The 27,114-nt window shown below is 44.7% G+C and overlaps 1 protein-coding gene across 1 annotated transcript in view; it reads left to right on the top strand.

The window, feature by feature from the left end:
• cfap299 (cilia and flagella associated protein 299) overlaps nt 1-27,114 on the top strand; it is a 792,024-nt gene that overhangs the window by 244,292 nt on the left and 520,618 nt on the right. The window contains exon 3 of the mRNA XM_038791783.1: nt 26,330-26,420. Coding sequence (XP_038647711.1) covers nt 26,330-26,420 — 91 coding nt within the window. The remainder of the gene's footprint in view (nt 1-26,329; nt 26,421-27,114) is intronic.

The raw sequence follows: 27,114 nt of genomic DNA, 5'->3' as shown, positions 1-27,114 counted from the left end.
AATTGGCTGAGCATGGGCACAGACAGCACAGTACGGCACCACCCCACCACCCTCACCCCGCCCTGCACCAACCACCCTCACCTCGCCCACCATCCACCACCCGCATGCACACCACCGCTCCATTACACATCCACCTGCGGCACAAAGGGCAGGGCTCACACGGTTGCCAGTGGAAGGGTGTCTATTGCATGGCATAGAGGATGATGACAACCCGCTCTGCGCTGGGCTCCGGGCTCTACATCGTTAGACAATGTCTGACTCATGGCCACAGTAACACCCTACACCTGGAAGGTCTCTGCATGCGGCCTGGACACTGCAGCGCAAGGACCCATCATTCTCCATGGCGTCCAGAAGCGCTTTGATGACCCGCTCCTGGAGCCTCGGCGCTGTGCGGCGGGTTTCCATCTTCCCGCCTTTGCTGTCTCTCCGCTGATGGCGTCCTTTCAAGAGCCACGCCGCACGTGTCTGTGACATCATTCCGGGTCGCGCCTTCGCGCTTCACGTCAGGCCGCTGCTCTTGCACCATCTCTCGAGCCACGCATTCATCCTATCTATCCTGACATTCCTACTCTGACTAGCTTGTGGCATTGGTAGCAATCCTGAGATTACTACCTTTGAGGTCCTACTTTTTAGTTTAACTCCTAACTCCCTGAATTCAGCTTGTTGGACCTCATCCCATTTTTTACCTATATCGTTGGTTCCTATGTGCACCACGACAGCTGGCTGTTCGCCCCCCCAGAATGTCCTGCAGCCGCTCCAAGACATCCTTGACCCTTGCACCAGGGAGGCAACATACCATCCTTGAGTTTTTATTGCGTCCGCAGAACCGCCTGTCTATTCCCCTTACGATTGAGTCCCCTATCACTATAGCCCTGCCATTTTCCCCTGCCATTTCTCTGGACCCCTGTACATTGTTTCTCTTCAAATAATCATCTAACACTCTCTCGAGTACCCCGATTGAAGCTGCCTCCGCCACACTTCAGGCCATGTGTTCCAGACCCCAAACCACGCGCCGTTTGCGCGGGTAAACTGGCAATCTAACACTGTAGCATGTAGTGCTGACATGTTCTAAATAAAGCTCTACATTTTGTTTGAACCTCCAAGGCCTGCAGACTCAATCATGAATCCACCTTAGGGTTCAAGCTTTCTAGAGGGTCTTATTGTAGAGATGACAGCAGACTATCACAATGTGTGAGACCCTTATACATATATACTTCAAGGTGGCACCTGAACAGCCCATGCACTAGAACTACATCTTCAGAAGCCAAGTGGCCTACTCATTGGGGGGATTTGTGAACAGATGGCTGAGGTTTAAGTGCCTCTTTCATGGACTTTCATAGAGGGGTGAGTATTACTTGTCCCCTAGAATCCATCCACGGAACTTGTGGTGTGAAGAGTTGTGGCAGAGAATGAAGGAATTATGGCAGTTGCCAAGAAACCGAGGACACAGAGGAAGTTCCTGTTTTGATTGCAGACCAGCTGAGTGTTAAAGGAGTGGCATTCCTTGCACAGAAACATAGAAAAACATAGAAAATAAGAGCAGGTATAGGCCATTCATCCCATCGTTCCTGCTCCCCCATTCAATATGGTTGGTTGATCCACTATCTCAATTCCCTACTCTCCTCTTGAAACCTTTAGTGTGTAGCAATCTATCCATTTATTTCTTAAACACATTCAGTGACTTGGCCTCTATGTGATTGAAAATTCCACATGTTCACCACCTTCTGAGTGAAGAAATTTCTCCTCATCTCAGTCCTAAATGGCCTACTCTGTATTCCTGTTGATTGATTTCATTTGCCGGTCATTTGATGCCATGATGGCCACATGGGTGTAATCAATGATGCCCTACACCTGAGGAATCCAGCAATGGCAGCAGAGATCCACTACCCTCTGTGCTTACGTGTCTGATTCTGCATAGAATTGAATGTAATGTCCACTTCTGGCCAATGGGGCAATGCCACACTAAAATCCACAGCTGATGTTTGGAAGGAGCCAGAAGCTAAGAAGTTCAAGGCCACAGCACTGTGATTTTGATGGCTGCTGGCAAGGCAAACATTGTTGCTAGGTGTGTGGCCTGCTGTGGTAAGGGCACAGATGTCTGTGACCACCTGCTTGGCGTCTCCTGCAGCACTGATTCTCGGTTATCTCCAGGTAGCTCTGCCTTCATCAGTAGATCCTATAGCCTCTGTGTCCTTCCTTCTCCTCATCCCTTTTCTCTGCCCTCCTGATGCTCAGGGCTTTGCCCCTCCTGTGGAGGTAGAAATCTTCGGTTGTTGGAAGAAGCACAGATAGGAATAGTAGAGACATTGTCCACAATCTTTCAATCCTCATTGGATAAAGGAGTAGTGCTGGAGGACAGGAGGGTTGCTACTATTATTAGGGAGGGGGATAAACAAGGAAACTAAACATTGGTGGTGGGGAACCTAATGGAATCCATTATCAGGGACAAAATTTGCTTTCATTTGGAAAGGCATGGGTTAACTAACGAGAACCAGCATGAATTTATTAAAGGCAAATCCTGTCTGACTAACTTGTTTAAATTGCTTGATGAGGTAACAGGAAGGGTTAATCAAGGCCGCGGAGTAGGTGAAGGTATTTTGGAAGTCATTCAATAAAATGCCACACTGGAGACTTATTAAGAAGATGGAAGACCATGTCATTAAGAAGAAAGTGGCATTATGGATGATAATTGGCTGAGTGACAGGAAGTAAAAAGTGCTGGTGAATGGATATTGTTTTAGACTGGGGGTGGTTTGTATTGAATGTTGGGCCCATTATGCTTTACAATTTTTTGTAATAGCCCTATACTCAGGTGTAGGGAATAGTTTATAAAGTTTACAAATTATACAAAACTTGGCAAAGCAGTAAATAGTGAAGTGGGTGATAGGCTCAGGATGACATAGAATGGTGAGAGAGAGAAGTGTGGTGGATGGAGTTCAATATGGAGAAATGCTGAGTGATGCACATAGGAAGGACTGATGTGAAAAACAATGATAAATGAAAGAACTTTGTAAAGTGCAGGTGAGCAAAGAGACCTTAGTCCCCATATACAAAAATCTTAAAAGGCACTAAGATAAGTTGAAAAGGTGGTTATTAAATCATATGTGTTTCTTGGATGTATAAATAGAGGAATATAGTATATAAGCAAAAAGCTTATGCTAAAATTGTTGAAGTTTCTCATTAAGCCTCATTTGGACTGAACAATCTGGGCACCACACCTTAGGATAGATGTGAAGAGGGGTAGCGCAGTGGCGCAGTCGTTAGTACTGCTGCCTCACGGCGCTGAGGATCCCAGTTCGCTCCCGGCCCCGGGTCACTATCCGTGTGGAGTTTGCACATTCTGCCTGTGTCTGCGTGGGTCGCACCCCCACAGCCCAAAGATGTGCACCATGGGTGGATTGGCCACACTAAATATGCCCTTTAATTGGAAATTTAAAAAAAAATGATAGATGTAAAGCTTTTAGAAAGGGTACCGAGAATGTTTACCAGGCTGTTACCAGGGATGAGGGACATAAAATGTGAGGAGAGATTGGAAGAGTTAGGATTGTTTTTCTTATAGAGGAGGTAACCTGATAGAGGATTTTGGGATAATGAGAGATTTTGATGGGCAAGTTTTTTCAGATGGCATATGGAGTACATCTCCAAATATGTCAGCTGCCTGGAAGATATTTAACCCTCTGTGGAGACAGGACCTCTGCATCTCATTTAGAAGGAAGTCCCAGGAGTGATGGTCATGCTGGTGCTACATCTAGTTCTCTGAATCGGGAGTAAGTGCTCTGATCCTAGAACAAAATTAAGTATGGGAGATTAACAGATTTCTAAATGCCAATGATGTGAAAGGGTATGAGGATAGTGTGGGGAAAAAGGCATTGAAGTTAATGATGGAGCAGGCTCGATGGGCTGAATGGCTTACTCCTGCTCCAATGTTCTACTGGGGATGCTCAAAACTGGGACAGGAGAAAAGGCCCTGGGGATGGGGAGTTTGTGTTAGATAGGCCAGGGTGAGCGGGTGGAGCAGCCAGTGGTGAGGGGGGCAAGCTTGCAGTGGCAAGGGGGGGGGGGGGGGGTCGCGGGGGACTGTCTGGATCAGGAAAGTAAACCAGTGATGGATGTATCTCGCAATTAAGGTCCTCAGTTGGGGTGAGGGCAAGCAGACCATCCTACTATAAACATTCTGACAAGTCGGGAGTGGATGGGTAACTAACGGGAAGACCATCTGTTCAATTTTTTTGCAAAACGAATGGGGCTCATAAAATTCTACCGATAGAGTAGATGGAGAAAAATAATTCTCTCTGGTGAATAGATCAATAGTATAGTTTCAAAATTCATTGGTAAAAGACCCACAGGGAAGATGAGGACAAATGTTTTCACTCATAGCATTTTAGGGATCTAGACCCTCTCTCTGATTAGTTATTGGAAACTGATTCTAGAAATAATTTTAGAAGTGAGAATGATGAAAAAGCAGGAATGTAGGACTAAACATGAGTGCTCTTTCAAAGAGCAAGCACATTGGGCTGAGTGAACCTCCTTTGTTATAAATTTCTATATTTCCAGGATACAGAATCATAGAATTCTTACAGTGCAGAAGGATGCCATTCAGCTGTCGAGTCTATACCGATCCGCTGAAAGAGCACCCTACCTGGGCCCACACCCCCGACCTATCGCCATAACCCACCCAACCTGCCCATTTTTGGACTGTGGGAGGAAACAGGAGCGCCCGGTGGAAACCCATGCAGACACAAGGAGAAAATACAAACTCCACACAGTCACCCAAGACTTGAATTGAACCTGGGTCCCTGGCGCTGTGAAGCAGCAGTGCTAAACAATGTGTCACTGTGCAGTTTTCCCGCTATTTCATCAGTATTTACCCATTAACCAAGGAATTGAGGACAATGCTGTGGACTGGAATGTTATGAGCTCTTGTTTGTGAGAAGAATACGGATAGTGTGTGGGGAGGGAAGTAGAGAAGTGAACAGATAAAATTTAAGACGATGGCTGGAATTCAACCAAATCCCTGGTTGCCCGGCTGCAGGGACTGAAAGCAGGACCTAAGTCCCCATAAATGGGTGATAATGCCCTGAGTGGCATTCGAATGGCAATGGCCAACGAAGAGGCTACTGGTAGGACAACTGTCCAATTGAGGATGGTGGCCCATGTCCCAGAGCTGCTGGCTGAAGCAGAGGGCCAGCAGCTAGGCAGCCTTGGCAGCACCACCGATAGAGGTAAATGCTGCTGAGTCTTGAGGAAGAAGAGGATGCCTCTGTGTTGAGGCACTCCCAAAGGCAAAGTAAGTTTTTCATTTAATGTGCCGAGGTCAGGCAGGCAGGGAAACCACTCTGTCGGCCACAGAATGGTCATGAAGGAGGCACCTCCACTCTCCCTGAGAACCCGCTGGGTGGCCATCAAAGTTTACTGGTCAGACTTCCTAACCTGTAGTGGCCCCTCCTGATGCTGGTATGTGCTAATATGGGCAGCAAGTGCCTAATAATTACAAGGCAATTGGCTTAATTGACCACCTGCCTTCAGCCAGCGGACATATGCATCACTGAAGTTTCTGTCCCTGAGATTTTTCTGCGGTGGAGGTTTCCGTTCAAGTACCATTTCCTAAGGCCTCCCACCTTGATCCCAACCCGTCTCCAGAGGGCTGGTAAAATCAAACCCATTTGATTTCTTCTACCACGGGCACGATTTAATGGCCCCGTCGTAGAATAATAGAATTTACAGTGTATAAGGAGGCCATTTGGCCCATCAAGTCTGCACTGGCCCCTAGATAGAGCACCTAACTTAAGCCCATGCCTCTAACCCCCTCCCCCCCCCCCCCCCCCCCCCCCATCCCCATAACCCAGTAACCCCACCTAACCATTTTGACATGAAGGGGCTGGTTTAGCACAGTGGGCTAAACAGCTAGTTTGTAATGCAGAATAAGGCCAGCAGCGCGGGTTCAATTCCCGTACCCGCCTCCCCGAACAGGCCCCGGAATGTGGCGACTAGGGTTTTTTCACAGTAGCTTCATTGAAGCCTACTTGTGACAATAAGCGATTATTATTATAATTATTATTATTATGGGGCAATTTATCATGGCCAATCCACCTAACCTGAACATCTTTGGACTGTGGGAGGAAACCGGAGCACCTGGAGGAAACCCACACAGACACGGGGAGGACGTGCAAACTCCACAAAGACAGTCACCCGACGCTGGAATTGAACCATGGTCCCTCAAGCTGCGAAGCAGCAGTGCTAACCACTCCGCCGTCCCCTGACGTGCCTGACTTTGTGTTGGAAGGATGCCATTGAATCTCATGGGAGGCCTCTCACGGGATTTGTGACGCTCGAGAAGTCACGCGAAACTCAACTGAACCTCGCGAGACGTCGCGATTTGGATTCGCCCTCGCTGGGTGAGATTCAGGTATGCATATTTAAATGAGCCTTAAGCTAATTTAAATATGAATTCACTGGATTCTCCTGGGACCTAATGGCCTCGCCTAGGGCACCTCACCATTGGAGACACCTTGGGGGTGGGGGACAGGGCAGGGTGACTCCTTGGCACCCCTGCTGACACCTGGGTACCTTGCCACTGCCAGCTTGGCACCTTGGTATTGCCATCCTGGGCCCCTCTATCTCTGGCCAAAGATGGATAAAAAGATTGATGCAATTATTGGCCGGGATCGAACCTCGATCCTCGGTGCTGTGAGGCAGCCAATTCTTTGTTGCCTTGGCCTTATTTATATCCAACTGGTGAGTTTGAAGAGGTGGACTGATCCTGGTCCACAGGAATGTTGCTAACTGATCAGTGGTGGTGCTGGGCAAAGCCCAGATGGGTGAGCCCACAATGGCAGCATGCAGCTGTATTTTTGTGGAGCTATTGGTGCACTCGTGCTCCTACAGCCTTCATAACAATTAGGTTTAAAATTATTTTTCTGACCATTTCCTGAGTGACCAGATGTGGTCCCATTTTGTGCTCCAGTCACTCGATGCAAATACCCAAGCATATGTTCCAACCATGCTTTTTTTTAGATTTTAGCAGGCTGTGGACGAAACCCTTAAAAGTGCAATTAGGGTCTGATCTAGTTTGAATGGGACAGAATGACATTGCCTGTTTCAGGCAGATCTGGAGATGCCCAGGAAAAAGCCCCTTTCAGAATATTGGTGCCAACAAGTGATACATTTTCTGACTTCAATTATAAAGCCTTTGACCTTTACTGTCTGTTAATGCTAGTTCTGGGCTGTGGAAAGTGACCCTTTACTCTTTGAAGGAATGCATTTCTGGATGAACCAGAAGTACTGAATAGAGTTTTAATGATGATTGCAGCATTCGTACACTATGGGAACTCATTGATGTTTCCTTTCTGGAAGGGCGTTTCAGATATTGCCACAAAGATAGTGAAATAGTCATGCCTCAGAACCCCTTAATATGCACATTAGAAGAAATATAAACATTTATTAACTGTGGGGAAATCCAATCTTGATATATACAATATTACAGAAACAGTTGTAAAAGCTCATTATAACCATTTGGAAAATTCCTCCCTATTCCAAGTTAGCCCATGGGATTATTCAAATTAATTTTTAAAATGGGAATGCAGCTGTGGCTTTTTCAAGCTCTAATCATGTGCAAAGTTCTCTTTCAATCTTGCATGACATCGGCCCAAATCTTCTGGTCTTTAGATCATCGGCGACCAGACGTATACCCCGCAAGATAAGCTGTGGGATTCCTCACAAGACCCGACATGGTGACTCTGGGGAAATTGCCCGGGACGTTTGAACTTCTGATGGGCAATAGCCCTGCTCTCCGGGATCTCCGATAAAGTCAACAACTCTTGAGTTAGAGTCAGACACTTTGGACAATTCTGACTTATTTACCTGGATAGTTACCTGGAAATATTAGACTGAAAAGTCCGAGTCAAGCTCCTGGTTCAATATATGGTGGTGCAGTGGTTAATACTGCTGCCTGACGGTGCTAAAGACCCGGGTTCGATCCGGATCTCGGGTCACTGTCCGTATGGAGTTTGCACATTCTCACCCACACTACCCAAAGATGTGCAGGGTTGGTGGATTGGCCACGCTAAATTGCCCCTTAATTGGAAAAATAAAAAAAAGGTACATCTGACAATACCCTTGATACTCCCTTGATTCCACCCCGCGTGACCTGATCTGACCTCAGAATGCGACTCCTCCCTGAACCCCCCTGACCTAACCTCACCCCCCAACCGACCCGCACCCTTGACAACTTGACTCCTCCACCTAACTCTCCCTTGAACTCCTCCCCCACCCCCCAGAACACCTGATTCCCACTGAATTCGACCTGACCTGACCTGGCCTCGCCATCATTTTCCCTCCTGACTCCCTGCCCCAACCTGAGCCAACCTCACCATCTTATCCATCTACCATGCCACCCCATCCACTTGTGAACCCACCCACTTGTCATGTTACTCTTTTGCCATCCTACCCACTTCTTAACCCATCTACTTGCCACACTATTCATCCATTTGTCATGCTACCCACCTACCACTCTACCCCACTACTCACTTACCTCACCCATCCTATCCCGTTACCCACCTACACATTAATCTATTCACCCACCCATTAGCTCATCCACTAACACACTGAAAAGCTGTTTAAATACCCCAGGTTTTCAGTGTGTTACTGAGCATTCACCAGAGCAGCAGGGGTGGAGTGGCAATCTGACAGTGATTGCCAATTCTTGGAAGATTCAGGCCATTACTTTTTTTTAAAGCAATTGTTTGAAAACTCTGAAAGGTAGATGAAAAATAAATGTTTTCATGAACAAAATAAATGGAGAACAAAAAGCGCACAAATAAATTTCCTTTTATTGTAAAAGGTAGTGAAATTACAGATTCTTTCAGCACAGTAAAAAAATGTATTCCTTACAACAGGCCTATCACTCAGTTTGGAATAGAAACAACCTACTTACTTCTTTATCTTGGGGAAATCTAAATCACAGTTATCCCTGGGATTTGATCTTATGCCTGTCTGACTATGAGACTCACAATCAGCTGCTCCTACTCCTTGGTCGCAAACAAAATTATTTTTTGAGCATGAACATGCATTTCCATTGGCTTTTTTATTAGTGTCTCAAACAGTTTGTACATTCACAACTCAGTTTCCTGTGAGACAGCACCACAGCACAGAATTGCCTTTAATTCAACTATTTTCAAAAGGCCACGGGGTGACTGGTGGAGGAAATGGAAAAACGTCACTCTCTGGTGCCATGTGGTGTGCTGATGTTGGAGCTGAAGCCCAATATTAGGGTAGAGCAGAGAGATCCTGTTATACCTGCTGATGCTTAAAGCTTCCCCAGCATCAGCATCCTATACCCCGAAGAGGAGAAAATTCATCAAAAACATTTTTCTACTAAATTCCAGTTGGATTATGTTGACATAAGAAGAAAGTAATTTATATATATCTTTCACGTTTTCAAGGCATCTAAAAGCATTTCCCAGTTTGGGAAATTAGGCAGTTAATTTGCACACAAAATGTCCCACAATCAGCAAATGAGATAAATGACCAAATCATTTGTTTTTGAGTTGTTGACTGAGCAATAAATATCGGCCAGAACATTGGGAGAATTCCCAACTACTCTCCGAGTAGTGCAGTGGAACCTTTATGCTCATCTGAACTTCGTTTAACAAATTTAAAGTCAAATATCAGAAGGAATTACTTTAGAGGAATAGAATTGCTATGATGAATAAAACCACTTTTGTAAAACCACAAGAATTCTGCAAAATGCTGGAATAGTTCGAACCTGATGTACAATTTTCCTCTATCGTATATTGGTGCAATTTTACATGTTGTAGATTTTCACACTGCAGCATCAAGGCGATGAGTGGAGAGTACAGAGGGGAGTGTTGGTATGAGGTGTATACCATTTTGACCATCCTACTATTTCTGGACATATTCTTGGATTGGACCATTATTTTTGTAATGGCATTCGTACTGACTTTCTATTGTAGATTGGTAGGGGATTAAATGATCCTTTCTCTTTAAATATAGAAAAGGATGCCACACTCCCTCAAACCATTCCCAATATATATACAGTTTAGGATAACCTAATTTTCAGAAATTTCTGTCTCGTACAGATTTATGTCTCATTCTTGCTCTGTTAAGGCCAGATTTACTTATTTTATTTTCAATGTTTCTCAGTAACCTTTGTTCATTGCTCTCATTAATGCAAATCCGGCAAGGAGAAGATGGAGATTTATCCCATTAAATCTTGGAGGAGCAATAGAACTGTGTTCCTTGTACGTCTGCTGGTAGTTATTTGGAACATTGTGCCAATGTTTTGTCAGGTGTGAGTGCCTCATGGTAGGGTCAAGGCTATGTAACCACACTGTTCAAGTGCCAGCTCAAAGATACGTGCTGCTACATTCATAACATTTTACTTCCAATATTCAGACAAATTTATAATGATCCTATCACGTGAAGAATTGTAGTTTGCTCATGGTTATAATTTTTGCTTATGAAGATTAAATTAATTTTGTCGGTTTCTTCTATCGATGGCATTTAAAATTCAATAAATGTCTTTTCAAGACAAAAATATGTTTTCATTATGTTCAGATAGGTGCTGACCAGCACAATTCTTCCTACTACCAATGAAAAGATATATCTTCCTCCAGTGGCAAGGCTCCTTGTCCATCACCATAACAAGCGTTTTAATAAAGTGTCCTGAAATTGTGGGGGGCTCAAAATTTGGGGGTGAACTGGAATCTTACTAACTGGCAAGTTGTGCTCGGGAGATTAGAGTTGCTTCTTCTGACTGCCCCAGTTATTATTGCACCACTTTGGAGTCTCTCTCAGGAGCTTCAGCAGACAGGTTCTGATAGAGCCAGGCTATGAAGAGCAGTTGTTGGTCTTGCTCTGGGACCAGCTGGTGACGGGTGTTCAACGGTAACCCACCTACATGGGCTACTTTATTTATGGGCATGATTCAGCGATTGCATTGCACCCAGCGTGGATCGAGGCCACTGGGTGAATAGCGGGAGAGGGCAATATCGAAATTCACGCCATTTTGCGATTCATCTGACCTGCTACTGTTGGTAAGTTCTGGATCTAGCCCAAATATAGCTAGACTATCATTTGCATCCATGCAATGACAATGCAGAGATTTTTGGAGGGGTTGACAGTTGCAGTCCAGCTGGTTGTCCCCTCCTGCCATCTGAAACACAGCCAAGGACCGAGGCAGTAACCAAAGAGGATGAAGGTGTCACCCCTTAGGGGGCCCATCACCATCATTGGGCTCTTTGACCCCTCTGACAAGATGAGCATTGACACAGCAGAGCCCCAGAGCCCAGTCATAGAGACTGACCTTGTAATGACACTTGCAGCAGGTTCCGGAGGTAGCTCCTTGGCATCTCTTAAGATGAGGACTTCTGTCATGTGCATCACAGCTGCTCCACCATCGATAAAGGGCAGCCCCGAAAGAGCAATCCCCCCTTTCCTTCCAACCCTGGATACCAGCCTGGTAGCGTGCCAAAGTGCCAAGCTGGTATTTTGCCTGCGCTGGGGATCGGGTCCAGGGTTTCCCTGCTGGTATAAGTTCACAGCTCCAGGGTCCCAGGTTCGATTCCCGGCTTGGGTCACTGTCTGTGCGGAGTCTGCACATTCTCCCCTTGTTGCGTGCGTTTCCTCCAGGTGCTTCGGTTTTCTCCATAGTTCAAAGATGTGCAGGTTAGGTGGATTGGCCATGTTAAATTGTCCTTAGTATCCAAAATTTCCCTTTGTGTTGGGTGGGGTTACTGGGTTATGGGGATAGAGTGGAGGTGTGAACAATGATAGGGTGCTCTTTCCAAGAGCCGGTGCAGACTCAATGGGCCGAATGGCCTCCTTTTGCACTGTAAATTCTATGGTTCTATGAGTTGAGATACAGGGGTGGGGGAGGAGCGGGGTGTGGGCGTGGTTCTCGAGAACCCCCAACAGGTGAGTTGGAACTTTGGGATGTCCGGGGTTGGCATCAGGGGATCGGGGTATCGTATCTAATGAGTGGAGCTCCTCATGGGGGATAATCAGCTAAGTGCGGCCTCGGCAGTGTGTTCCGCGCCGGCAGCCAGAAAAAAAAGAGTGCTGTTTGATTGGTGTAGGTTCCTGGTGCTACAACCACCTGGAACCACCCCTCGATTCCCACCCAGAACAGATTCTGGGTTGGACCTTTCAGCCATGTCCACTGCAAGATCGCCACGGACGGAACGGGGACCATGTAAAGGCCCTTTGATCTTGGGCGGGAATTTATGGTCGCCGGGTGGGCTTGGCCAAAAAATCCCGCCCTCTATTTTGTTTTCGTTAAGTCGCACCAATTGTTTAAATGGTGAAAGATTGCATAACTCTGAGATGCAGAGGGATCTGGGTGTCTTAGTACATGAATCACAAAAAGTATTCAGGTACAGCAAGTAATGAGGAAGGCTAATAGAATGTTATTATTTATTCCGAGGGGAAACAAATGCAAAAGTAGGGAGGTTATGCTTCAGTTATACGGAGCATGAGAGAGACCACATCTGGAGTACTGTGTACAGTACTGGTCACCTTATTTGAGGAATGACGTAAATGCATTGAAGCAGTTCAGAGAAAGTTTACCAGACTATTATCTGGAATGGGCAGTTTGGCTTGTGAGTATCTGCTGGAGTTTAGAAAAGTAAGAGGCAACTTGATTAAGGCATAAAAGATCCTGAGGAGCCTTGACAGGGTGGATGTGGGCCACTTGTGGGAAAATCTGTAACTAGGGGTCATGCTTTAAAAATAAGGGGTCGCCCATTTAAAACAGAGATGAAGTGAAAGCTTTTCTCTCAGAGGATCGCAAGCCCTTGCAGCTCTCTTTTTGAGAAGCCGGTGAATATTGTAAGGCAGAGGAGGGTAGATTCTTGGTAAGCAAAGGGATGATAGGTTATCGGGGGTAGGCAGGATGCAGATTTGGGGTTCCGATCAGATCAGCATTGATCACGTTAAATAGTGGAGCAGGTTCAAGGGGCTGAATGGCCAACTCCTGCTCTTAGTTTGTATGTTTGTACCTATGATTGGTTCTGCAAATGTCATGTGATGAAAACGTTCAATTGCACCAGGACGCAAACCATTCCCGTACCAGCCTCCCCGAACAGGCGCCGGAATGTGGCGACTAGGGGCTTTTCACAGTAACTTCATTTGAAGCCTACTTGTGACAATAAGCGATTTTATTTTCATTTTCATTGTGAGATTCTGAAATAAACTGAAAGCGTAGAAAAATAAATGGTGGATTTCAACCGATCTGGCAATTTCAGGATAGGTTTTGCGAGGCGACATTTCTGGCACAGAACATAGTGATGGAAAATAGCAGCCCTGCTGTTTATCCATGCTGAACTTTGTGCTCTGCTCTGAGCTGGGCTCCTGTCGATCAAGGCTCCACATCAACAGTGCAGCCTCATAAAATGTACACGGTAATTCATAAAAGACAAGGAGGAACTGTTAAAGTGTGTTCAGGTAAGTAACACTATCGTCAGAAATTGTTTCTCCAGAAGAAAAATGTCAGTTGTTGAAAAATAAACTAAACGGGAGTAAAACGTCTGTGGACTTTTTCTGATTTTCCACCATAACTTATGTGGAAAGCCTGCAGAATTCGTGTAAGCAGCTCCTTTCCTCTTTTTTTATTCCTGGAATGTGGATATTGCTGGAAAAGCCAACATTTATTGCTCATCCCTAATTGCCTTTGAGAAGGTGTGTTGCCAATTGGTTGGTTTGCGAGGCCATTTAGAAGAAGAAGAAGAAATCGCTTATTGTCACAAGTGGGCTTCAAAATGAAATTACTGTGAAAAGCCCCTAGTCGTCACATTCCGGCGCCTGCTCGGAGAGGCCGGTATTGGAATTGAACCCGCGCTGCTCTCTTGTTCTGTATTATACGCCAGCTGTTTAGCCCACTTTGCTAAACCAGCCCCTCATTTCAGCTCCAGGACATCATTGCTGAAGTTCCTCAGGGTGGTGTCCTAGGCCCAACCACCTTCAGCTGCTTCATCAATGATCTTCCCTCCATCAGAGGAGATGTTCAAAGATCATTGCACCATTCCCAAATCTTAGATACTGACGCAGCCTGTGTCCAAATGAAACAAGACCTGAACAATATCCAGGCTTGGGCTGACAAGTGGCGAGTGACATTTGCACCACGCAAATGCCAGACAATGACTGTCTCCCACAGGAGAGAATTTAACCATCTCCCCGTGACATTCAATGGCAATACCATCACTGAATTCCCCATTATCAATATCCTCGGATTTACCATTGATAAGAAACTCAACTGGCTAGCCATAAGTATACTGTGGCTACAAGAGCAGGTCAGAAGCTAGGAAATCGACAGAGAGTAACTCACCTCCTGACTCCCCAAAGCCTGTCCACAATCGGCAAGTCACAATTCAGGAATGTGATAGAATACTCTTTTTTTGCCTGGGTGAGTGTTGCTGCAGGACTCCAGCTCTGGCTGGTAAAAGTAGGAAAAATCCCAAGATATATCAATGGGAAGATAACCAGGGAAAGAATCGGGCACATTGGGGATCAACAGGGAAATCTGTGAGTGGAGCCAGAGGACATTGGTGGGATGTGAATGATTACTTCGTATCTGTCTTCACCCAAGAGAATGAGGGGGGAGATATAGAACTCGGGGAGAGAGACTGTGAGGTTCTTGAGCAAATTGTCATAGGGGGTGACAAGGTTTTGAAGGTGTTGGCAGGCATAAAGGTAAACAAATCTCCTGGTCTGAATGAATTATGTCCCAAGATGCTGTAGGAAGCGAGGGAGGAGATTGAAGGGGCTTGACCCACGTCTCTAATTCCTATCTGGCCTTGTGGGAGGTGCCATAGGACTGGAAAACAGTGAATATGGTGCCACTATTTAAGATAGGTTGTAGAGGATAAGCCAGGGAACTACAGGCCAGTGAGTGTCACGTCAATGGTAGGGAAACCATTGGATAAATTCCGAAGTAGTGAATCTATCTCCACTTGGAGAGGCAAGGTTTGATCAGGAATAGTCAGCATGGCTTTGTCAGAGGGAGGTCATGCCGAACAAATTTGATTGAATTGTTTGAGCACGTGACTAAGTGTGTAGATGAGGGTAGTGCAATTGATGCAGTTCACACGGATTTTAGCAAATTCTTTGCCAACAGCAAATCCTTCGACAAAGTCCCGCATGGGAGATCTATAAAGAAGGCAAATGCACATGGGATATAGGGGAACTTGATAAGGTGGATTCAAAATTGGCTGAGCTATAGGAGACAGAGGGTGATGACAGACGGCTGCTTTAGTGACTGGAAGCCAGTGTCCAGTGGCATACCACAAGGATATGCGTTGGGCCCCCCATTGTTTGTCATTCATATAAATAATATAGATGACTATGTGGGGGAAGGGGGGGGTAGGATCAGTAAGTTTGCAGATGACACAAAGATTGACCAGGTTGTTAACAGTGAGGTTGAGTGTTTTGAGTTACATGAAGGTATAGATGCGATGGTCAAATGGGCAGATATGTGGCAGATAGAAGTTAACCCAGAAAAGTGTGAGATGATACACTTTGGACAGACTGATGTGACAAGCAAGTATTCAATGAATGGCCTGACATTGGGAAGTTCCGAGGAACAAAGGGTCTTTGGCATGTTTGTCCATAGATCTCTGAAGGTGGGAGGGCAGGTTAATAGAGTGATGAAAAAGGCATATGGGACACTTGCCTTTATCAATCGAGGCATAGATTACAAAAGCAGGTAGGCATGTGGAGTTGTACAGAACTTTGGTGAAGCCACAGTTGGGGTATTGGGTGCAGTTCTGGTCGCCACATTATAGGAAGAATGTCATTGCACTGGAGGGGTGCAGAGGCAATTCACCAGGATGTTGCCTGGGATGGAACATTTAAGTTATGAAATAGGTTGGAAAGGCTTGGGTTGTTTCTGTTGGTACAGAGAAGATGAAGAGGCGACCTAATTAAGGTGTGCAAGATAATGAGAGGCATGGACATGATGGACAGGGAGCAGTTATTCCCCTTAGTTGAAGGGTCAGTTACGAGTCGACACATGTTCAAGGTGAGGGGCAGGAGGTTTAGGGGATTTGAGGAAATGATTTTTAACCAGAGGGTGGAGACAGCCCAGAACTGCCTGGGAGGGTGGTAGAGATGGGTTCCCTCACATCCTTTAAAAGGACCTGGATGAGCACTAGCCACCTCATAACATTCAAGCCTCTGGGCCAAGTACTGGCAAATGGGATTAGGTAGGCAGGTCAGGTGATTTTCATGCATCGGTACTAACTCGGTGGGCTGAAGGGCCTCTTCTGTGATGTATTATTCTATCATTCTGTAGACACTCAAGAAGCTTGACACCATCCAGGACAAAGCATCCCACTTGATTGGCATTCCTTCTACAAACATTCATTCCCTTAATGCACAGTAACGCAGTGTGTACCATCCATAAGATGCACTGCAGGAACTTACCAAAGCTCCTCAGACAACTCTTTCAAAAACCACGATCACTGCCATTTAAAAGGACAGGGGCAGAATATACATAGGAACATTACCACCTGGATATTCCTCTCTAAGCCACATACCATCCTGACTTGTGAATATGTCACTGTTCTTTCACTGTCACTGAATAAAAATCCTGGAGCTCCCTCCCTAACATTACTGTGGGTGTACCTACACCATATGGACTGCAGTGGTTCAAGAAGGCAGCTTACCATCACTTTCTCAAGGCCAATTACGGATGTGCAATGAATGCTGGCTTAGCCAGTGAAACTCACATCCCTTGAATTAATAAAAAAAATCAGACAATTGCAAGCTATGATTTTCCAACTATATAAATGGATACTATTTTAAATGAACAGCTGATTTTTTAATACCTAATTATTTGCTTGACAGTAAAAGCTCAATTGTACATCGCTCATGGGTTGATATCTCCATCAGCTATACATTCATAAACGCACCTCTTAAAGCTCTGACGAGGCAGCCTTCAATCTTTTGTTACCTTTACCATTCAAGTTTTGTGTTTAGCATAGAACATTGGTTTAGAATATTGAGTGAGGAGAGAGCACACCAGGGATTAAGTCAAGCACCCAAACTCAATATGTGGTACTGTTGCACAAAACACTGAGCTTGGTGTTTCAAATGTTATTTGCAGACCTATTAGTGAAGAACAGGGAAGTGGGACCAATTGTCTGGCTTTTTCAAAGAGCCAGCCCAAACACTATAGGTTACACGGTATATTTACTCTTTGGTTTCATCAGAACAACAGCATTTGCCGCGGAAGCAACATTAATGTGCAATAATCTCCCGACAAGCTTCACATAAATTTCAATGGTTGATATAAAAGTAGCTAGATGTGGCCTTGTGGTCGATTACAGAATTTACTTTATGTATGCAATAATGCACTCTAGCCTGCAACCAATTTCCTTGTTGCTTATGCTGCTGTGGTCTATGTTGTTGGGTGCTAGGTGAACTAGGCCTTGTTTAGCAATGTAATTTATTTTTTTTGTTAAATTTAGAGCACCCAATTATTTTTTCTTCAATTAAGGGACAATTTAGCACGCCAATCCACCTACCCTGCACATCTTTGGGTTGTGGGGGTGAAACCCACGCAGACATGGGGAGAATGTGCAAACTCCACATGGACAGTGATCCAGGGCTAGGATTCGAACCCGGGTCCTCAGCGCTGCAGTCCCAATGCTAACCACTGCGCCACATGCCGCCCTATTTAGCAATATAATTGAGTGGTACATGAAAAAGGAGCTGATTCCCTTGGGTGGCATAGAAATTGAAGGCTTTGGTCACTTTTCACAAGAAGATTACATGGTTTCTGTTGCTGCCTCCCTGCTGACATTGGCGGTGTGATGCACCAGCTTGCATTGTCTCCTATTCATTCATGGGAGTAATTTTACCCTAAACTTTTTGTGAGAAATTGACATAATCAGATTAACTCCACATCATTAACTGAAAGGCACATTCTAGCAAACAGTATAAATGCAACGGTGATTGCTAATATTTGTTATTACGCGGCAGGTTGTTACATGAAGATTAGGAGAACAGTTAACAGGAAAAATAACTTAGGAGAGGTTACTGATCAAGGTGTTAAGATTCAAAACAAAGGTATAAAAGCCAACATAAGTGTACTTTACCTGAATGCTCGCAGTATTCGGAATAAGGTAAATGAGTTGATGGTGCAAATCATCGTGAATGACTGTGATTCAGTGGCCATTACTGAAACATGGTTAAAGGATGGTCACGACTGGGAGTTAAATATCCAAGGGTATCAAACTATTCGGAAGGACAGAGTGGATGGTAAGGGAGGTGGTGTAGCTCTGTTATTTAAGGATGACATCCGGGCAATAGTAAGGGCTGACATCAGTGCTATGGAGAATAAGGTTGAATCCATTTGGGTGGAAATCAGGAATAGTAAGGTGAAAAAATCACTGATAGGAGTAGTCTATCGGCCACCAAATAGTAACATTATGGTGGGGCAGGCAATAAACAAAGAAATTACTGATACATGTAGAAATGGTACAGCAGTTATCATGGGGGATTTTAATCTACATGTTGATTGGTTTAACCAGATCGGTCAAGGCAGCCTTGAGGAGTTTATAGAATGTATCCACGATAGTTTCCTAGAACAGTATGCAATGGAACCTATGAGGGAACAAGCGGTCCTAGATCTGGTCCTGTGTAATGAGACAGGATTGATTAATGATCTCATAGTTAGGGATCCTTTCGGAAGGAGCGATCACAATATGGTGGAATTTAAAATACAGATGGAGGGTGAGAACGTAAAATCAAACACTAGTGTTTTGTGCTTAAACAAAAGGAGATTACAATGGGATGAGAGAAGAGCTAGCTAAGGTAGACTGGGAGCGAAGACTTTATGGTGAAACAGTTGAGGAACAGTGGAGAACCTTCCAAGCGATTTTTCACAGTGCTCAGCAAAGTTTTATACCAACAAAAAGGAAGGATGATAGAAAGAGGAAAAATCGACCGTGGATATCTAACGAAATAAGGGAGAGTATCAAATTGAAGGAAAAAACATACAAAGTGGCAAAGATTAGTGGGAGACAGGAGGACTCGGAAATCTTCAGGGGGCAACAGAAAGCTACTAAAAAAGCTATAAAGAAGAATAAGATAGATTATGAGAGTAAATTTGCTCAGAATATAAAAACAGACAGTAAAAGTTTCGACAAATGTATAAAACAAAAAGAGTGGCTAAAGTAAATATTGGTCCTTTAGAGGATGAGAAGGAAAATTTAATAATGGAAGATGAGGAAATGGCTGAGGAACTGAACGGGTTTTTTGGGTCGGTGTTCACAGTGGAAGACACAAATAACATGCTGGTGACTGATGGAAATGAGGCTATGACAGGTGAGGACCTTGAGAGGATTGTTATCACTAAGGAGGTAGTAATGGGCAAGCTAATTGGGCTAAAGGTAGACAAGTCTCCTGGCCCTGATGGAATGCATCCCAGGGTACTACAAGAGATGGCTAGGGAAATTGCAAATGCACTAGTGATAATTTACCAAAATTCACTAGACTCTGGGGAGGTCCCGGCGGATTGGAAATTAGCAAACGTGACATCACTGTTTAAAAAAGGAGGTAGGCAGAAAGCGGGTAATTATAGGCCAGTGAGCTTAACTTCGGTAGTAAGGAAGATGCTGGAATCTATCGTCAAGGAAGAAATAGCGAGGCATCTGGATGGAAATTGCCCTATTGGGCAGACGCAGCATGAGTTCTTAAAGGGCAGGTCATGCCTAACTAATTTAGTGGAATTTTTTGAGGACATTACCAGTGCGGTAGATAACGGGGAGCCAATAGATGTGGTACATCTGGATTTACAGAAAGCTTTTGACAAGGTGCCACAGAAAAGGTGCTGCATAAGATAACGATGCATGGCATTAAGGGTAAAGTAGTAGCATGGATAGAATAGAATAGAATAGAACAGTACAGCACAGAACAGGCCCTTCGGCCCTCGATGTTGTGCCGAGCCATGATCACCCTACTCAAACCCACGTATCCACCCTATACCCGTAACCCAACAACCCCCCCTTAACCTTACTTTTTTTTAGGACACTACGGGCAATTTAGCATGGCCAATCCACCTAACCCGCACATCTTTGGACTGTGGGAGGAAACCGGAGCACCCGGAGGAAACCCACGCACACACGGGGAGGACGTGCAGACTCCGCACAGACAGTGACCCAGCCGGGAATCGAACCTGGGACCCTGGAGCTGTGAAGCATTTATGCTAACCACCATGCTACCGTGCTGCCCTGATCGTGCTGATCCTCTATCCTGATCCGGATAGAGGATTGGTTAATTAATAGAAAGCAAAGAGTGGGGATTAATGGGTGTTTCTCTGGTTGGGAATCAGTAGCTACTGGTGTCCCTGAGGGATCAGTGTTCGCCCTCAATTGTTCACAATTTACAGAGATGATTTGGAGTTGGGGACCATGTGCAATGTGTCCAAGTTTGCAGACGACACTAAGATGAGTGGGAAAGCAAAAAGTGCGGAGGATACCGGAAGTCTGCAGAGGGATTTGGATAGATTAACTGAATGGACTGGGGTCTGGCAGATGGAATACAATGTTGACAAATGTGACGTTTTCCATTTTGGTAGGAATAACAGCAAAAGGGATTATTATTTAAATGATAAAATATTAAAACATGCTGCTGTGCAGAGAGACCTGGGTGTGCTCGTGCATGAGTTGCAAAAGTTTGGTTTACAGGTGCAACAGGTGATTAAGAAGGCAAATGTAATTTTGTCCTTCGTTGCTAGAGGGATGGAGTTTAAGACTAGGGAGGTTATGCTGCAATTGTATAAGGTGTTAGTGCGGCCACACCTGGAGTATTGTGTTCAGTTTTGCTCTCCTTACTTGAGAAAGGATGTACTGGCACTGAAGGGTGTGCAGAGGAGATTCACGAGATTAATCCAAGAGCTGAATCCAAGGGCAGCACGGTAGCATGGTGGTTAGCATAAATGCTTCACAGCTCCAGGGTCCCAAGTTCGATTCCCGGCTGGGTCACTGTCTGTGTGGAGTCTGCACGTCCTCCCCGTGTGTGCGTGGGTTTCCTCCGGGTGCTCCGGTTTCCTCCCACAGTCCAAAGATGTGCAGGTTAGGTGGATTGGCCATGCTAAATTGCCCGTAGTGTCCCAAAAAGTAAGGTTAAGGGGGGGTTGTTGGGTTACGGGTATAGGGTGGATACGTGGGTTTGAGTAGGGTGATCATTGCTCGACACAACATCGAGGGCCGAAGGGCCTGTTCTGTGCTGTACTGTTCTATGTTCTATGAAGGGGTTGGATGACGAAGAGAGGTTGAGTAGACTGGGACTGTACTCGTTGGAATTTGTAGGATGCGGGGGGATCATTTAGAAACATATAAAATTATGAATGGAATAGATACGGGCTGGTTGTTTCCACTGGCGGGTGAAAGCAGAACTATGGGGCACAGCCTCAAAATAAGGGGAAATAGATTTAGGACTGAGTTTAGGAGGAACTTCTTCACCCAAAGGGTTGTGAATCTATGGAATTCCCTGCCCAGTGAAGCAGTTGAGGCTCCTTCATTAAATGTTTTTAAGATAAAGGTAGATAGTTTTTTGAAGAATAAACGGATTAAGGGTTATGGTGTTCGGGCCGGAAAGTGGAGCTGAGTACAAAAGATCAGCCATGATCTCATTGAATGGCGGAGCAGGTTCGAGGGGCTAGGTGGCCTACTCCTGCACCTAGTTCTTATGTTAATGTTGCTCGTTCTGCATTCAACCCAATTTCAATTTTTGCTGATTTCAGTGGAAAGTAAAATTGAGAGGGATGTAAAATGGGGGGCTGATCTGATCTTGCGAGTTTCCTGTTAAGTTGGTTAGGCAGACATTATTCCTCATCATTCTATCCTTGTTATGTTTCACCAGTTACCCCATGTTTGACTTCAACATACTTGCCATTGTATTCACAGCCTTCACTTCAGACCGAATGAACAATTTTCTATTGTAGTATATACTTGCAGGCAGCTTCTTCTCCTCTGACATCTGACTATTACTTTTCCCCTCATTCCTTCTGTGCCATTGGAGACAAATCCTTCAGTCACTACATTCTTATCCCCTGAAGCCTCCTTTAAATCACATCATTTTGATACCTCCCTCCATTAAGCCTCCTTGACATCTCTCCTCTTTCTGCCTTTGGTGCCCCTGCTGCTTCTCAGTCCCACAAAACTTTTCTTATACCACCATCTGGTATCCTCCTTTGTACATGTTATTCACTATAAAGCATTTTACATGAAGAATATCATTGAAATTCAAGTTGTTTTTTGTGGTGGCACTCTTCAATGATGTCCAAGTAGTTGCAGTATTTCCTTGGTTGGGGTAATCAGTACTATGATTAACGCACCAGCTTTGTTCTTTCTATTCCCAGATCGCACTGTTCCGGTTCTTGCCACATTAATAAATATTAGCAATCACCATTGCATTTATACTGTTTGCCAGAATGTGCCTTTCAGTTAATGATGTGGAGTTAAAAAATATACTGTCCTTTGTTTTTTTTTCTTTTTTAAAAATAAAATTAGAGTACCCAATTAATTTTTTCCAATTGAGGGGCAATTTAGTGTGCCCAATCACCTACCCTGCACATCTTCAGGTTGTGGGGGCGAAACCCATGCAAACACGGGGAAAATGTGCAAACTCCACATGGACAGTGACCCAGGGCCGGGATCAAACCTGGGTCCTCGGCGCCGTGAGGCAGCAGTGCCAACCACTGCACCACCGTGCTGCCCCTACTACCTTTGTTAACACTGTTCCCAACCCACCCCAAACGCTGAATATCTTTAGGCTTTTACAAAAATTTAATTAGCAACCAACTTTCTCAATTTGGAACATTGCACAGAGTACTGTAAGGAGTAGATAAATAGTCAATTAGGGTTTTTTACTGCTCTGATACCCTAGTCTGTGCACTGCACATCTTTTTGTAAAAGTGAATGGGAATTTTCCCAGCACGTATAATTCTCTTGACTAGTGGCAGTTAAACTGCAACCATGTTTAGACTGAAAATGTTAAATGCAACTGATAAAAAGTCCACTTTGTATAACGTAGGTAAAATAGAAACTAGTCAGTGTTACAGTAATGGTATAAACTACCAATATATGCTCCAGTGTAAATGCTTAATAGCGTGAAACTGATATTGATATCCTTCCAGCCTTTCCAGTCAATGACTGCCATGACTACAGAGAGGTCATTGATATTTGAGTAAATTTGTGATCATTTACATTTTGATGTCGACAATGCATGCTTCATAAATTTTGTGGTTTGCAACTGGTGTGAACATGTACTTACTTTTACGTATTTGTCGGCGCACTGTAAATGGGGAAAATGCTGATCTTCCTTAGTTTCTGAAGTGAACAAAATACTGTGGTTATGGAAATTAGTCAGGTTTGGTAACCAAAGTAAAATCCAATTATTTTACTAATTGGCAATCAACTAGAATCATAGAACATAGATGTTGAGATGCCGGCGTTGGACTGGGGTGAGCACAGTAAGAAGTCTTGCAACACCAGGTTAAAGTCCAACATATTTGTTCCAAACACTAGCTTTCGGAGCACTGCTCCTTCCTCAGGTGAATGAAGAGGTATGTTCCAGAAACATATATATAGACAAATTCAAAGATGCCAGACAATGCTTAGAATGCGAGCATTCGCAGGTAATTGAGTCTTTAAAGATCCAGAGATAGGGGTAACCCCAGGTTAAAGAGGTGTGAATTGTCTCAAGACAGGACAGTTGGTAGGATTTTGCAAGCCCGGGCCAGATGGTGGGGGATGAATGTAATGCGACATGAATCCCAGGTCCCGGTTGAGGCCTACTCATGTGTGCATAACTTGGCTATAAGTTTCTGCTCGGCGATTCTGCGTTGTCGCGCGTCCTGAAGGCCGCCTTGGAGAACGCTTACTCGGAGATCAGAGGCTGAATGCCCTTGACTGCTGAAGTGTTCCCCGGCTGGAAGGGAACATTCCTGCCTGGTGATTGTCGCGCGATGTCTGTTCATTCGTTGTCGCAGCGTCTGCATGGTCTCGCCAATGTACCACGCTTCAGGACATCCTTTCCTGCAGCGTATGAGGTAGACAACGTTGCCCGAGTTGCGCGAGTATGTACCATGTACCTGGTGGGTGGTGTTCTCACGTGTAATGGTGGTATCCATGTCGATGATCTGGCACGTCTTGCAAAGATTGCCATGGCAGGGTTGTGTGGTGTCGTGGTCGCTGTTCTGAAGGCTGGGTAATTTGCTGCAAACAATGGTTTGTTTGAGGTTGCGCAGTTGAAAATTGCCCGGGCTTGCAAAATCCTACCAACTGTCCTGGTTTGAGACAATTCACACCTCTTTAACCTGGGGTTACCCCTATCTCTGGATCTGTAAAGTCTCAATTACCTGCAAATGCTCGCATTCTAAGCATTGTCTGGCATCTTTGAATTTGTCTATATATATGTTTCTGGAACATACCTCTTCATTCACCTGAGGAAGGAGCAGTGGTCCGAAAGCAAGTGTTTGAAACAAACATGTTGGACTTTAACCTGGTGTTGTAAGACTTCTTACTTAGAACATAGAATTTACAGTGCAGAAGGAGGCCATTCAGCCCATCGAGTCTGCCCCGGCTCTTGGAAAGAGCACCCTACTTAAGCCCACACCGCCACCCTATCCCCGTAACCCAGTAACCCCACCTAACCTTTTTGTGGACACTAAGGGCAATTTATCATGGCCAATTCACCTAACCTGCTCATCTTTGGACTGTGGGAGGAAACCGGAGCACCCGGAGGAATCAAAATACTACAATCCAGATTAGAATTAATGGCGTGGGTTGAGTGACAAACATGTATGATCTTGTTGGAGTTTGGACCATTTATGAGGCACTACTTTCATGTGCCTCATCTGCATCTCACTGGATATTCTGCCAGCTGCTTCTGGTAGGAATCAGGCCTTGGTTGGTTGGGGTGGGGGGACCGGATGTTGGGAGGCAGAAGGCTAGCAATGGGGTCAGTTAAGTGTGAACGCAGTATAGGAAGAGAAAAACGCACTGTTTCTTTCTGGGGCCCAGAGGTGCACTCCCAACTCCTCATTGGCAACATAAAAATAGTATAAAAATTACCAAGACTGCACACCCAGCTGCATGTAAAAACTATATTACAGCTTTGAGCTGAATTTTAACTGACCTTATCCACCAGGAGCTGAGAATTCAGTAAGATACGGGTAACCCGGAAGTCAGGAACTCCGGCACCATAGATTGCTTGTGATGTCACTGAATTGTCCTTCATCCGGAAACCATCCTGATTGACAGGCTTGGCTTCCAGTTGTACATGGAGCAGTCCAGAGGAAACAGCAAAACACGATAGGCCTACACCCCCAGGTTGGAGTGGGTCAGGGATATGGTGGTTATCACGGGTGATGAACATGGCTGACAATTGCAATGGCATAGATTTATGTGATTGAGTCTCCAGGGCAAGGGTATTCTGAGCCCTGCTGTGGCAGACCTGAGGCTACGCAATAAGAAGATGTTGGGGAGGTTGTGGGGACATCGGAACGATGGTGCAGGGCAAATTGGCTAAAATTGGAGTTGGGGAGGTTTGTCAAGGGAGGCACACAAGAATTATTAGGCAAGTGAAGAGGCATTAAGTCTTGGATCCAGGAGTCATCACTTGGGTTTAGCTGCTGGGATTTCTGGGGCTCGGGATTTTAAACTGAGATCTCACAATGTGGCTTGCAATCTTATTATAATAATGGATTAACCCTATACATTCGTACTCCAACACCACATCATTCAATTTATTCTGACTTTTGTTCTTTTAACGTAATTATCTCACTGACTTCAGCAACTTTCCTAGTCAACTAATTCAAAATACTTCTGCTTCACGGTCAACCAATCACCAGATTCACCTCCATTAAAATCAGAAGTAGGCAGGTCGGAGGGAGGTTTAGGTCAATTTGAGGTGTTTAACACATTAACCTTTTACCTAATAAAACCCACTCATTTTTTGAGGTTCAGATTTGCCCCCCCCCCCCCCCCTCCCCCCCTCAAGCATTCAAGCTTTATGGATAAATTAAAAGCTCTGATTGCAGTATATGCAAAAGAACAGAGGAGCAATCAGTGCCATTCCCTTCCCACTTTAGATATTTATTTTGCTGAAGCCTTTTGGAAGAGATTTGTCTGATCAAATTAGCACTGATTTCTACACAACTTTTTGAACTTTGTGTTCCACATGTTCCCAACTGTGTCCCCTTGTTGACAAGTATATAATTTCACATTAGCTTTGCAGGAAGCGTTTGACAGCATTCTTTAAAGCCAGTTTTAAAAAAAGGCAATTTATGTTTTTTCTCCTTGCAGGGTATTGGCAAGTGCAGGAAAAGACCTAAAGGATAATTTCCTGATAGCACTGGCAGAGCGAGAGGAAGCCAACCGCAGTGGGAAAATGACTGTGAGTGCATAATCAAGTGTTTAACCTGCACGTAATTTATTTTTATATTGGAGGAAACTGCACAAGGATTGATCTGAAATCTTAACATGATTTATATGAATACAATAATGTATTATGAAATTAGTCATCGGAAGTGGTGCAAAATAGGCGATAACATTCCACAGAAAAGAAAATGAGACAGGCTGAGAAACAACCAATTGTTTATCATTCACTTTGCAGGATCACTGATGGACAATTTCACCCCCAGGATTTAGTCATGGAACCAGAACTTCAAGTCTCCTCAATCAGAAATGTACATTTGCCATTGACTCTCTTTGAACAATATCAACATTTTACATCACTTTACAAGCAGCTTTCGGGTGTGACCAATTAATATTCCATGGGGACTGAATTTCCTTGAGGCTTCTTCCACTTTGCTGGTGTAACTACAGCAGGCATTCAGTGGAAGTCCTATTATTGCACTAAAGTGAGAGAAGACCCAAGGAAACCCATCCCTTATACCTTTAATCATGCAGCATGATACTGCAGTGGTATCAAAAACGGATTGCTTTTTAAAAAAACTGTTTGAATATTCCTGTAAATGAATACTAAGATTTTCTAATTTTCTATTTGTACTTCGAGCTGGATTTTAGAGCTCCCTGCTGGGCATGTTTTCGGTGGATGGGTCATGTAAAATATGATGGGTGACTAGCCC

Source organism: Scyliorhinus canicula, chromosome 3 (genome assembly GCF_902713615.1).
Source record: "Scyliorhinus canicula chromosome 3, sScyCan1.1, whole genome shotgun sequence".
In the NCBI taxonomy this organism is placed as follows: Eukaryota; Metazoa; Chordata; class Chondrichthyes; order Carcharhiniformes; family Scyliorhinidae; genus Scyliorhinus; species Scyliorhinus canicula.
This window is presented reverse-complemented; position numbering and strand designations above follow the sequence as displayed.